At 39.4% G+C, this 14,381-nt stretch overlaps 3 protein-coding genes and 1 long non-coding RNA gene across 5 annotated transcripts; 2 read left to right on the top strand and 2 right to left on the bottom strand.

Annotated features, from left to right (window-relative positions):
- Positions 1 to 3,687: 3,687 nt before the first annotated feature.
- Positions 3,688 to 6,046, bottom strand: LOC120924678. The gene is made up of 4 exons (XR_005746402.1): positions 5,128 to 6,046; positions 4,973 to 5,036; positions 4,014 to 4,248; positions 3,688 to 3,919 (listed from the first exon to the last, which is right to left on the bottom strand). It is a non-coding gene; the product is annotated as an uncharacterized LOC120924678 (long non-coding RNA).
- Positions 6,047 to 6,083: 37 nt separating this feature from the next.
- On the bottom strand, positions 6,084 to 7,460 carry LOC120924679. The gene has a single exon (XM_040335678.1). The coding sequence runs from the start codon at positions 7,437 to 7,439 to the stop codon at positions 6,183 to 6,185; it is 1,257 nt and encodes a 418-aa protein (XP_040191612.1). The 5' UTR covers positions 7,440 to 7,460; the 3' UTR covers positions 6,084 to 6,182.
- Positions 7,461 to 7,491: 31 nt separating this feature from the next.
- On the top strand, positions 7,492 to 14,366 carry LOC120924681. 2 transcript variants are annotated; one of them, XR_005746403.1, is made up of 4 exons: positions 12,667 to 12,917; positions 13,009 to 13,072; positions 13,806 to 14,040; positions 14,135 to 14,366. XR_005746403.1 is itself a non-coding variant. In XM_040335680.1 (3 exons), exons 2-3 carry the CDS (start codon positions 8,476 to 8,478, stop codon positions 14,203 to 14,205), a joined length of 630 nt encoding a protein of 209 aa, XP_040191614.1. In that variant the 5' UTR covers positions 7,492 to 7,861; positions 7,956 to 8,475; the 3' UTR covers positions 14,206 to 14,366. The 2 variants fall into 2 exon arrangements, 1 of the variants encoding a protein (XP_040191614.1); XM_040335680.1 differs by lacking the exons at positions 12,667 to 12,917; positions 13,009 to 13,072; positions 13,806 to 14,040 and adding exons at positions 7,492 to 7,861; positions 7,956 to 9,034.
- LOC120924680 lies at positions 9,042 to 12,641 on the top strand. Its single transcript, XM_040335679.1, has one exon. It carries the CDS (start codon positions 9,654 to 9,656, stop codon positions 11,859 to 11,861), a length of 2,208 nt encoding a protein of 735 aa, XP_040191613.1. The 5' UTR covers positions 9,042 to 9,653; the 3' UTR covers positions 11,862 to 12,641.
- Positions 14,367 to 14,381: the final 15 nt, after the last annotated feature.

Genomic DNA, 14,381 nt, shown 5'->3' on the forward strand with positions numbered 1-14,381 from the left:
TATTATTTTTGTAATCCCAAACTCATCTAGCCCTCCCCCAAACTTGGGCACTGGCCCATCAGAGGGGGTGTTTAATGTGTTAATTGTCTAAATATATTTAGATATAATATGCTAGTTCCCAGAAATGTTAGAATGCTTATAATGTCTTTGTATAATCTGCTTGCAAGGTTATGTGGCTAATTTTTTCTTTTTTTCTTCCCCAGCTTCCGTCCACACCACAGGAGTGGCAGTCTGTGGCTTTGGACTTCCAGACCCGATGGAACTTCCCCAACTGCGGGGGAGCCATCGACGGGAAGCATGTCCCCATCGTGCCTCCACCCCGTTCAGGATCCCAGTTCTTTAACTATAAGGGGTTCAACAGTATTGTGCTGATGGCGGTGGTGTCAGCACAGTATGAATTCCTTTTTGTGGATGTCGGGATGAATGGACGGATATCGGATGGGGGAGCCTTCAGGCAGACGGAGTTTGCGCTTCGCCTTCAGGATGATGATCTGTCATGTAGAAGGCCTGCCATTTGTTTTCCTGGCTGATGAAGCGTTTGCCCTGGGACCCCATCTTATGAGGCCATTCCCTCAGCGCACCCTCACCCCAGAGAGGAGTGTCTTTAATTTCCGGCTGGGCCGAGCACGTAGAGTGGTTGAGAACGCTTTCGGCATCATGGCCAGCCGGTTCCGCCTTTTCCTCACCTCTCTCCACATGGCGGAATATAAGTGGAATACTATTATTTTTGCATGCTGCATTCTCCACAATTTTTTGCGGAGACAATCTCCAAATTATATGGCCCTGGTTGGGCCCGAGGCACAACATTTGGCTCCATCAGAAACTTTGGCGGGCCTTGAAGCTGGCCACACAGGACTGCCCCCCCAGAGTGCCCGTGAAGTCCGGGACAAATACATGGACTATTTCATGGGTAGGGGGGCAATACCATGTCAAGCAAATTTGCCATAATTTTATCTTTCACAAAAATAAATCAGAATCTTTTTTATAAACTTGTTATGTCTTGCTTGTGTTGCTTGGAGTTCTTTACTAAGTGTAACTAAGTGTATTTTCATTATCAACTAGCAAACATTTCCCAGGTGACCCCCAAACCAAACACATAGAAAATTTAACGTATTTTAGGAAAAACACCACACACTTTTTTGAGGTTCAAAAGCTCTTTATTTTACTAATTTTTTTTTTTGGTTTGTTTTCCAAAATACCCTACAAAAATATTTGGTCTTTTTTCTCATACAATATACAATCATTTTTGTAATTTTTTTGGTCTTTTTTCTCATACAATATACAATCATTTTTGTAATTTTTTTGGTCTTTTTTCTCATACAATATACAATCATTTTTGTAATTTTTTTGGTCTTTTTTCTCATACAATATACAATCATTTTTGTAATTTTTTTGGTCTTTTTTCTCATACAATATACAATCATTTTTGTAATTTTTTTGGTCTTTTTTCTCATACAATATACAATCATTTTTGTAATTTTTTTGGTCTTTTTTCTCATACAATATACAATCATTTTTGTAATTTTTTTGGTCTTTTTTCTCATACAATATACAATCATTTTTGTAATTTTTTTGGTCTTTTTTCTCATACAATATACAATCATTTTTGTAATTTTTTTGGTCTTTTTTCTCATACAATATACAATCATTTTTGTAATTTTTTTGGTCTTTTTTCTCATACAATATACAATCATTTTTGTTAATTTTTTGGTCTTTTTTTATCTTAATAAACAATTAAATCTGGTTATTTTTTTTTGTTTGTTTTTTTATTAAAGAAACTGTAAAATCTGGTTATTTTTTTTTTTTTATTAAAGAAACTGTAAAATCTGGTTATTTTTTTTTTTTTATTAAATAAAGTCTAAAATCTGGTTATTTTTTTTTTTTTTTTTTAATTAAATAAAGTCTAAAATCTGGTTATTTTTTTTTTTTTTTTTTTTTTTTATTAAATAAAGTCTAAAATCTGGTTATTTTTTTTTTTTGGTTTTTTTTATTATTAAATAAACAGTAAAATCTGGTATTTTTGAATTTTTTTTTGTTTTTTCTGATTCAGACTCTCCCCAAAACATCAAGTACATTTTTTAATTTATTTTCCACCCTCCTTGTTCTTTCTTTAATTTGTCGGTTGGCCAGATGAATCTCCTCCACCTCTTCTCTGCAGGCCCATATTTCAGATATAACCATCTGGACAGTATGCCTGTCCAAGCCACCACCTGATCCTGAAATGTGGGACAAAACAATTTTTTAAAATTAGGCAGGCCTACATCTACATTACCTGAAGCTGGGTTAGTTATATGTTACTTTACCTGATGTGGTGGCAGGCTGCGCATCATCACCATCCCTCGGGGGTGTGGCTTGCTGGACTTCTTGCTCCCGTGTTGAAGCTTCATGACGCCCTACGAGAATGAAGAAAATGGAAACAGGATTTTTATAGCTTATAGGCCTGAAAGAGGAATATGATTCACTTTATACAATTTCTGGGACTATTGATGTTTTGAAAAACCCCTCAGGGCAAAACACAGGATTGAAGGCATTCACAAAGATCCTGACAAATCTTGGAGCTTTGGTCTACTTTTAAACATGTAAGCCAACCATGTATACACTGGATCACCTCAGCTCTGTGTGAAGCCCAAAATGGGTTATTAAAGGGGACAACAATTATGCAAATGAGTCCACATGTGTCACCGACTGCTGAGCAGACTCTCCTTTTACTGTATATATTTAAATTTTAAAAAAAGTTTTGTGGTTTTAATAGCACATCTACATAATTTTCACGATTGATCTCACCCCAATTTTTGAAAAATGTCATAATTTTGAGGATTTTAAACACAATATTTTGTCGTTCCGAATGTACGTCCAGTTTGACGACAAATTCTTGTGCATAAAAACATAATACAGTACAACCTGAAATAAAAAACACATGGCGCGGAACAAATCTTACAAAATATATAACAAACAAACTTCTTCTAATCACTCTCCTGATCCTCTTCATTTGTTCCGGCTCCCGTTTTTTCAGGTCACACCACCTTTTCCGGATCTGCTCCTTGGACCTTTTCACCCCAAATTTATGATGGAGACTCCTCCTCACCTTCTCCATTATTTGGGCCTTGACCTTATTAGGGTACTTGTATGGCCCATGCCTCCCATCATAGTCCTCTGCTTTGAGGATGAGGACCATCTCCACCATTTCCTCAAAGGTCATGTTGGTGGCCTTAAAACGGATTCTCCGTGTCATTCCTCGTCCCGCCTGGCCTGGCTCCTGTCTTGCTGCCATATTCTCCAACATGTGCTCCCAACAAAAAAAAGATGGAAAAGGGGCGGGGAAAATACGACACCATGAACGTCAGGGGCGGGGAGACGTGCGTAAAGTCCCACATGCGCGTGTATAAAGGGCTACCACGTGAGTAAAAGGGGCGTTCACAGTTTGTGGAAGACGGCGGAGATAACGATCGGGTCAAAGACCGGTATGTAACTACATTTTACATGTTATTCTTGATTGAATGATTTTGTGGGCTACATCTTAGGTTCATAAATTAAAACATATGAAAAAAAGGATAAGGACACAATGGGATGGGGGAAAGTGCTGCTCACCCCTAAATAGATAATAAAGAAAAGGACAGTTTCCCCAGTGGGGTTTTTAGGCAGCAATTGTTGTTGCTTGTTGTGGGAAATTACAAAGACGTACCAATATTTGTAAAAAAGGTAGAAAAGATATTTATTTTAGCAAGTAGAACAAGTTTGATTATAAAACAATGAGCTCTGGTACAGTTTAAACATTGAGAACACATACATATGATGATAAAGCATCAAAGTTGCATGACATTGATCAACATGATTGGCTGATCTTTAAGTCAAAATGTTCCTGACGCGTTTCGACCCTTGCATGTGAGTCTTCTTCGGAGGAAAAGGTATATGATGCAAACTATAACAAAAAATAGATATATAATAATAGAATACATAATATATAGTACAGTCTGAGTAAAAATATGTTTTAAAGTGTATAGTTACCAACTCACAGGTTGTGTTTCTCAGTTTTATTTGGACCAGAGTAGAATTAAAGTCCTGAGGATCCCTGATAACTTGTCTCCATACGGGTGGTCTGTACCCCCACACGAGAGTCCTCAGAAATGCCCCTTATGAGTGGCCTACAGGAACTCACAGTGTGAGTGGGAAGGAATCCAAATACAGCCAGGGAGCGTGGGCCGGGCAGGTGGGCAGGGGGCCCAGCAAAGCAAGCTGCCTGAGTGATGCCTATTTAAGAGTTCAAAAATAGAGTGGTATGAGTACCAAATTTAGATATATTTTAAAGTATAAAAATAATAATAAATAAATTGTATCAGTAGATGGCGCTAGACTTGCACATGTACCCCATTATAATAGTATATATGTAAAGACAGATATCTAAAATGCCATATAAAACTTAATTATGTAAGTGCATATGGAAAGTTCAGTGGTGTAAAGGAAGGGGTGATGATGGGAAGGGTAATCGAACTTAATTTCGGTTTGTTATATGAAATACAATACAGATCAAATTAGGATACCAAAAATTATTATATATTGGTATAAAGTGTAGTGAATCAAAACAAAAGTGTATGTATAGGGATGAATTTCTTAGTGAGTGTGAAATGTGTATGTGTGAGTGAATATGTGAGAGACAGGAAAAGTGAAAAAAAAAAAAAAAAAAAAAAAAAAAAAAATTGTTGGGTAGAAATAAATAAATAAATATTAGAATTAAATAAGTGAGTAGATGGGTGGATGGGGATGTGTGAATATGGTAATGAATGGTAAAGGACACAAACAAAAAAGAAAACGAAAATGCTATAAGTGGGGGCTAGTAGGGTGAAAGGTAGATAAATATGTTAGATAAAAGAGTGCCAGTTAAATTAGTGTAAAAGTGTGCAGCTAGATGATAAAAAAGTGCATTATTAATAAATAGTGTTTTTATAGAGGTTAAATAGAGTTGTAATAAAGTTACCTTGTTTGAATGTATAATAATAAATTGTAGCAACAAATTCCAGAAGAGGCATTAGTAGGCGTATCTGGAGAAAAGAATATGATTCATAAATAATAATGAATCAACAGAAAAAAGTTGTTGCAAGTCTGCAGAGTTTTGGAAGATTGTAGTCTTACCCTCTGTGTGGTGTATCCAGTAAGGTATGGGAATGGGATCACAGGCAGGTGTCAGGTGTACACCTAGTGTGTTTAAGTATGTGCATGTCAGGTGCTTCCACTTAGGTAATCACTCTTAGGCAGCTGATGCCTTGCTTGGAAAATCCCTGTCCAACCTGGTGGACTGCCCCTCCCAAACAGGCTCCTCCAACTGAACCAGGATGCCAGGGTCAGATGACCCTCCCAGCTGTGAGCTCCTCGGCGTCAGAGAAGGGAATTAACCCCAACCCTCTGTTGCGATCGCGAGCGCCGCAGTGACGTCACGTGCGCGCGCACTGCGCGCGCGCACGGGGCGTCCACGGCTCCAGGGAGCGTCGCTGACGCCGTCAGTGGGGAGGAAACACCTCCATCATGGCGCAGTGAGCACCATCTTGTGGAGGAAGAAGAGAACACAGGGCCCTGCGTCTCCCCCTCCCCACTGAGAGACCACAAAGGTAGCAAATTGTAGAGGCACTCAAGAGGGAAAAACCACCCGGTGGAGACATGACAGGGTCCTATAGGAAGAAAAAATATATATTAATAAAGTACTTATTTATAGATATAGAAATAAATTCTGCTGAAAATAAACATTTATGCCCGTCACAGCAGAGATTACATACATGATTATATTACAGTCACAGCATTGATCATGAGCAGTGGATGTCAAAAGATTTATGCATAGACCATATATGCTTATTTTTTGGAGTTTTATCATGAACATCTGGCATTGCCACTGTGGGTGGGTAAGCATATGTTGAATTGTCTAACTATGGACTGTGATACTTAGAGGGGGATATAGGGATATAGAGATGTTCCGAGTGGCTATTTGGAGTTTTTTGGGATAAGAGAAAATATACAAAGTAATAATAATATTGATTGTACCAAATTTTTTTTTTTTTTTTTTTTTTTTTATATGTATTTGGAAAAGAAGCATCCAGATATATGGATATTGGCCATATATTAATTCTGCTAGTGGTGCCATGGACGTGACATGTGTTGGTATTTAGTCAAGAGTATAATATATACATAGAACAATTTTATTGGGTTTTTCCCGAGGTGAAACCCTTTAAAAAGGGGGCGAATGAAAGGGCATCATTCAGGCCTGGTTGCTGAGTAGCCCCCAGCCTGAATATCCATTTCTGTTCGCGCTGTAGTAAGGTTTTATTCCAGTCGCCTCCCCGATCTGGAACAAGAACATGATCGAGGGCGGCAAAACTTACGTGTGGTACACGATAGTTATGAGAGAGGGCAACATGCCTCCCTATGGGGAGGTAAATGTTCCCAATGGTCATACTATACTTGTGTTTGGAGATTCGTTTTTGGAATTCCTGTTTAGTTTTACCTATGTAATAGGCCCCACACTCGCACTCCATGAGATACACCACTCCGCGTGTGCGGCAATTCACAAAATATTTGGGCTTGAAAGTCTCGCCATTTGGGAGGCTAAAGGTTTTTTCTCTTCTTATTAGGTAACAGCATGAGCAGTGTCCACACTGGAAGGTACCAGGTAGGGAACACCGTAGTTTCTCATTTGTAGTATCCTTGAACTCACTAGACACTAAAGAATCCCTAATAGACATGGCCCGCCTATGTATAATGGAGGGATGTGTAGTAATGAAGGGATTAATTTTAGGGTCATCGGTTAAGATTGTCCAGTGTTTCTGTATTATGTCTTTTATCGCTTTGTGTTGCAAAGAGTAGCGGAAGACTGGTCTAGTGGTCTCGGATTTGAAGTCAGTTATAGTTTTCTTTTTCGATAAGAGATCATTTCTTAATTGAGTAGAGGATCGGTTATAGGCCCTGCGCAGGCATTTTCTACTATATCCTCTGGTTAGAAGTCTAGTCTGGAGTTGGTCTGCCTCCTCCCTGAAGAGCGAGTCTGTTGAGCAATTGCGGCGGAGCCGCAAATATTGCCCATAAGGGATGGAACTTTTTAAGGGAATTGGATGGTGGCTGTCAAAGTGTAAGATGGTATTGCCTGCTGTAGCTTTCCGAAACAGAGTACTGCGTAGGTATCTGTCAGGATCAATGAACAATTTCACATCAAGGAAAGTTAAAGTATTTTTGTCATGTATCATAGTGAATGTCAGATTAAAGTCGTTGATGTTCAATGCGTTGAAGAAGGCAAGGAGGTCCTCTTCGGGACCATCCCAGACGATGAAAATGTCATCAATATACCTCCGCCACAGTTTAATGTGGCGGAGGTACACGACGAGGTTATCATCGTCTGGGAGGGATCGCTCCCACTCCCCCAGGTACAGATTGGCGTAGGATGGGGCACAACATGTCCCCATCGCTACGCCTTGCACCTGGAGGTAGTGGGAGCGACAGATATCTGTCTTTACATATATACTATTATAATGGGGTACATGTGCAAGTCTAGCGCCATCTACTGATACAATTTATTTATTATTATTTTTATACTTTAAAATATATCTAAATTTGGTACTCATACCACTCTATTTTTGAACTCTTAAATAGGCATCACTCAGGCAGCTTGCTTTGCTGGGCCCCCTGCCCACCTGCCCGGCCCACGCTCCCTGGCTGTATTTGGATTCCTTCCCACTCACACTGTGAGTTCCTGTAGGCCACTCATAAGGGGCATTTCTGAGGACTCTCGTGTGGGGGTACAGACCACCCGTATGGAGACAAGTTATCAGGGATCCTCAGGACTTTAATTCTACTCTGGTCCAAATAAAACTGAGAAACACAACCTGTGAGTTGGTAACTATACACTTTAAAACATATTTTTACTCAGACTGTACTATATATTATGTATTCTATTATTATATATCTATTTTTTGTTATAGTTTGCATCATATACCTTTTCCTCCGAAGAAGACTCACATGCAAGGGTCGAAACGCGTCAGGAACATTTTGACTTAAAGATCAGCCAATCATGTTGATCAATGTCATGCAACTTTGATGCTTTATCATCATATGTATGTGTTCTCAATGTTTAAACTGTACCAGAGCTCATTGTTTTATAATCAAACTTGTTCTACTTGCTAAAATAAATATCTTTTCTACCTTTTTTACAAATATTGGTACGTCTTTGTAATTTCCCACAACAAGCAACAACAATTGCTGCCTAAAAACCCCACTGGGGAAACTGTCCTTTTCTTTATTATCTATTTAGGGGTGAGCAGCACTTTCCCCCATCCCATTGTGTCCTTATCCTTTTTTTCATATATTTTCTCGGTGGCTAAACACCTATTCTTCCCCACATGGACACAGGAAAGTATAACCTATGAGCTCTGGCACTGTGCAACTGTATTTAACATATGTTTGTTTGTTGTTTTATGGTTTTGAATAACTAGAAGTGTTAACATGTCCGCCTATCAAGGTGATGAATGGATGAACTTGATGCAACAATATGAAGCAAAATTTGAAAAAGGGGAACAGGTCGATACCCAGATCTCTTCCCATTTTCGCAAACTGGGAAAACTCCTAGAAAAGAAGTCGTCTCTGTTCTGGCACATTAAGTCTTTTGAAAGATATACTAGCGCCAAGATAAACCCTTTTGGTCTTCGCATACAAATTTTTCCTCACACTGAACAAGTGGATACCCCATTCAAAAAAGAATGGGAAACCAACTTACAGTTATGCTCTCAAGAGATGATGAATATCCTATCTCGGGAATACACTAGACAAATTGCTGTAGTGGATACCGAGATTGGTACTTTGGAGGCTTTGTTGTCTCCCCATAAAAAACATGATGCATATATTAAATTGCAAACAATGCTTGAAACTAATCTGTTATCTTTTAACAAGAATATTCTACAGGATAAAGAAGTCAAGTTCTGGCGTGATAAGTCTGCCTTTTCCGAGGAGCGGGCCTATAAATGGAACAATACCTCTGCACAAATGCAACATAAAAAAGTCCCACGTGAGTACAAACAAGGACCTAATGCAACAAAAACAACTTCTAATGCGCCTCCCCAACCTCTATTAGGACAGGATAACCATCCCGTCCATAAAGGTCGAGGAAAATACAAAAGAAATCGCAATAATAGAGGCTCTGAAGAACAAGATGTAAAAAAACGCATTGTTACCAATGATCCTATCATTGATGATGACACCTTTGTGGTTGATACGAACACACCATCGACTGTGATCAATGGTACTACATATCCCACTAATTTTGATCTAACCGATACTCAAGCTAACAAAAATGGCACTTTGGATACACTTGAACCAGTTCTACGAAAAACTTTAAACCCCTCAAGGGGTCCCGGCTCTCCCCTGCCCAAAAAAATGGGCAAGGGCCTGGATCCCTTTGTTGTCCGGCTACCAACCGGCAACTAAGTATCATTAACTTATCCTCTCATCCATTAACCCCTGATGAGGAAACAGTTCTCTTACGTGGTCTCACTTTTTGCCCCGAACGCAATTTTGATCTTTTCGAGGCCATTACTGATCTTCACCTTTTTGCGCGCAAACTAACATTGAGAAACCTTTATTCTAAACATATTAATTCAGATACAACAGACTGGTCAGGTGTCTCTATGAGAGAATTTAAGGCATTAAGGGACCTCACTCTGTTATATGAGGAAAACAACACGGTTGATCTAATTGACCTCATTGATTTAGATACATTATTGGAGGAACCTCTTTTGGTGTCCGACAATGCCCTCCATATGTTCAAACTTCCCTCTAAAAAATTCCCTCCACTTGGCACTAACCCTAGCATACTTACCTTTGTGCGACAAACAATGCGAGACATGTGTAAGCTTGCCACCACTCACTTACGCCCTAAAAATCTCAGTCAAAAAGAATTTAAGGCTCTCGATTCTCTACGCAACAACAAACAAATTATTATCAAACAATCAGACAAAGGGGGAAATGTTGTCTTGATGGACAACCAAACCTACCTTGACATGTGCCAAACTATCTTAAAAAATAATGACTGGTATTGTAAAATATCCATAAACAATATCACTCGTTTCTATATTGATTTCTATAAATTCGTTGATCAGGCCTTTTCTCAAGGTGTTATCTCTCTAGATCTACGAGATTTCATCAGAACCAAGCACCCCAAAACGGCCACTTTTTATAGCTTGCCCAAAGTTCACAAAAATAAGACCCCCATTCCTGGACGACCTATAGTTTCCGGGATCGGTTCGATTTCCGAAAACCTCAGCCAAGTCATAGATGCGCACCTTCAACCCTATGTCACATCTCTTCCTTCTTTTACTAAGGACACCATGCATTTTTTGCAAACCATTGAGGGATGCATGCTGTGTGATCAAGCTTTCCTCGTCTCTATTGACGTGGAAGCATTATATAGCAGCATCCCTCATGAAAAGGGCCTCAGTGCTATTGAGGAGGTCCTTACACGTGGACATATGTTTACTCCTGATTTTAATGATTTTTTGATTAAGGGTTTGAGATATATCCTATATCACAACTTTTTCTCTTTTGATCGCTCCCACTACCTCCAGGTGCAAGGCGTAGCGATGGGGACATGTTGTGCCCCATCCTACGCCAATCTGTACCTGGGGGAGTGGGAGCGATCCCTCCCAGACGATGATAACCTCGTCGTGTACCTCCGCCACATTAAACTGTGGCGGAGGTATATTGATGACATTTTCATCGTCTGGGATGGTCCCGAAGAGGACCTCCTTGCCTTCTTCAACGCATTGAACATCAACGACTTTAATCTGACATTCACTATGATACATGACAAAAATACTTTAACTTTCCTTGATGTGAAATTGTTCATTGATCCTGACAGATACCTACGCAGTACTCTGTTTCGGAAAGCTACAGCAGGCAATACCATCTTACACTTTGACAGCCACCATCCAATTCCCTTAAAAAGTTCCATCCCTTATGGGCAATATTTGCGGCTCCGCCGCAATTGCTCAACAGACTCGCTCTTCAGGGAGGAGGCAGACCAACTCCAGACTAGACTTCTAACCAGAGGATATAGTAGAAAATGCCTGCGCAGGGCCTATAACCGATCCTCTACTCAATTAAGAAATGATCTCTTATCGAAAAAGAAAACTATAACTGACTTCAAATCCGAGACCACTAGACCAGTCTTCCGCTACTCTTTGCAACACAAAGCGATAAAAGACATAATACAGAAACACTGGACAATCTTAACCGATGACCCTAAAATTAATCCCTTCATTACTACACATCCCTCCATTATACATAGGCGGGCCATGTCTATTAGGGATTCTTTAGTGTCTAGTGAGTTCAAGGATACTACAAATGAGAAACTACGGTGTTCCCTACCTGGTACCTTCCAGTGTGGACACTGCTCATGCTGTTACCTAATAAGAAGAGAAAAAACCTTTAGCCTCCCAAATGGCGAGACTTTCAAGCCCAAATATTTTGTGAATTGCCGCACACGCGGAGTGGTGTATCTCATGGAGTGCGAGTGTGGGGCCTATTACATAGGTAAAACTAAACAGGAATTCCAAAAACGAATCTCCAAACACAAGTATAGTATGACCATTGGGAACATTTACCTCCCCATAGGGAGGCATGTTGCCCTCTCTCATAACTATCGTGTACCACACGTAAGTTTTGCCGCCCTCGATCATGTTCTTGTTCCAGATCGGGGAGGCGACTGGAATAAAACCTTACTACAGCGCGAACAGAAATGGATATTCAGGCTGGGGGCTACTCAGCAACCAGGCCTGAATGATGCCCTTTCATTCGCCCCCTTTTTAAAGGGTTTCACCTCGGGAAAAACCCAATAAAATTGTTCTATGTATATATTATACTCTTGACTAAATACCAACACATGTCACGTCCATGGCACCACTAGCAGAATTAATATATGGCCAATATCCATATATCTGGATGCTTCTGTTCCAAATACATAAAAAAAAAAAAAAAAAAAAAAAAAAAATTTGGTACAATCAATATTATTATTACTTTGTATATTTTCTCTTATCCCAAAAAACTCCAAATAGCCACTCGGAACATCTCTATATCCCTATATCCCCCTCTAAGTATCACAGTCCATAGTTAGACAATTCAACATATGCTTACCCACCCACAGTGGCAATGCCAGATGTTCATGATAAAACTCCAAAAAATAAGCATATATGGTCTATGCATAAATCTTTTGACATCCACTGCTCATGATCAATGCTGTGACTGTAATATAATCATGTATGTAATCTCTGCTGTGACGGGCATAAATGTTTATTTTCAGCAGAATTTATTTCTATATCTATAAATAAGTACTTTATTAATATATATTTTTTCTTCCTATAGGACCCTGTCATGTCTCCACCGGGTGGTTTTTCCCTCTTGAGTGCCTCTACAATTTGCTACCTTTGTGGTCTCTCAGTGGGGAGGGGGAGACGCAGGGCCCTGTGTTCTCTTCTTCCTCCACAAGATGGTGCTCACTGCGCCATGATGGAGGTGTTTCCTCCCCACTGACGGCGTCAGCGACGCTCCCTGGAGCCGTGGACGCCCCGTGCGCGCGCGCAGTGCGCGCGCACGTGACGTCACTGCGGCGCTCGCGATCGCAACAGAGGGTTGGTGTTAATTCCCTTCTCTGACGCCGAGGAGCTCACAGCTGGGAGGGTCATCTGACCCTGGCATCCTGGTTCAGTTGGAGGAGCCTGTTTGGGAGGGGCAGTCCACCAGGTTGGACAGGGATTTTCCAAGCAAGGCATCAGCTGCCTAAGAGTGATTACCTAAGTGGAAGCACCTGACATGCACATACTTAAACACACTAGGTGTACACCTGACACCTGCCTGTGATCCCATTCCCATACCTTACTGGATACACCACACAGAGGGTAAGACTACAATCTTCCAAAACTCTGCAGACTTGCAACAACTTTTTTCTGTTGATTCATTATTATTTATGAATCATATTCTTTTCTCCAGATACGCCTACTAATGCCTCTTCTGGAATTTGTTGCTACAATTTATTATTATACATTCAAACAAGGTAACTTTATTACAACTCTATTTAACCTCTATAAAAACACTATTTATTAATAATGCACTTTTTTATCATCTAGCTGCACACTTTTACACTAATTTAACTGGCACTCTTTTATCTAACATATTTATCTACCTTTCACCCTACTAGCCCCCACTTATAGCATTTTCGTTTTCTTTTTTGTTTGTGTCCTTTACCATTCATTACCATATTCACACATCCCCATCCACCCATCTACTCACTTATTTAATTCTAATATTTATTTATTTATTTCTACCCAACAATTTTTTTTTTTTTTTTTTTTTTTTTTTTTTTTTTTTTTTTCACTTTTCCTGTCTCTCACATATTCACTCACACATACACATTTCACACTCACTAAGAAATTCATCCCTATACATACACTTTTGTTTTGATTCACTACACTTTATACCAATATATAATAATTTTTGGTATCCTAATTTGATCTGTATTGTATTTCATATAACAAACCGAAATTAAGTTCGATTACCCTTCCCATCATCACCCCTTCCTTTACACCACTGAACTTTCCATATGCACTTACATAATTAAGTTTTATATGGCATTTTAGATATCTGTCTTTACATATATACTATTATAATGGGGTACATGTGCAAGTCTAGCGCCATCTACTGATACAATTTATTTATTATTATTTTTATACTTTAAAATATATCTAAATTTGGTACTCATACCACTCTATTTTTGAACTCTTAAATAGGCATCACTCAGGCAGCTTGCTTTGCTGGGCCCCCTGCCCACCTGCCCGGCCCACGCTCCCTGGCTGTATTTGGATTCCTTCCCACTCACACTGTGAGTTCCTGTAGGCCACTCATAAGGGGCATTTCTGAGGACTCTCGTGTGGGGGTACAGACCACCCGTATGGAGACAAGTTATCAGGGATCCTCAGGACTTTAATTCTACTCTGGTCCAAATAAAACTGAGAAACACAACCTGTGAGTTGGTAACTATACACTTTAAAACATATTTTTACTCAGACTGTACTATATATTATGTATTCTATTATTATATATCTATTTTTTGTTATAGTTTGCATCATATACCTTTTCCTCCGAAGAAGACTCACATGCAAGGGTCGAAACGCGTCAGGAACATTTTGACTTAAAGATCAGCCAATCATGTTGATCAATGTCATGCAACTTTGATGCTTTATCATCATATGTATGTGTTCTCAATGTTTAAACTGTACCAGAGCTCATTGTTTTATAATCAAACTTGTTCTACTTGCTAAAATAAATATCTTTTCTACCTTTTTTACAAATATTGGTACGTCTTT

The sequence above is a fragment of the Rana temporaria genome, chromosome 1 (assembly GCF_905171775.1).
Source record: "Rana temporaria chromosome 1, aRanTem1.1, whole genome shotgun sequence".
Lineage (NCBI taxonomy): Eukaryota > Metazoa > Chordata > Amphibia > Anura > Ranidae > Rana > Rana temporaria.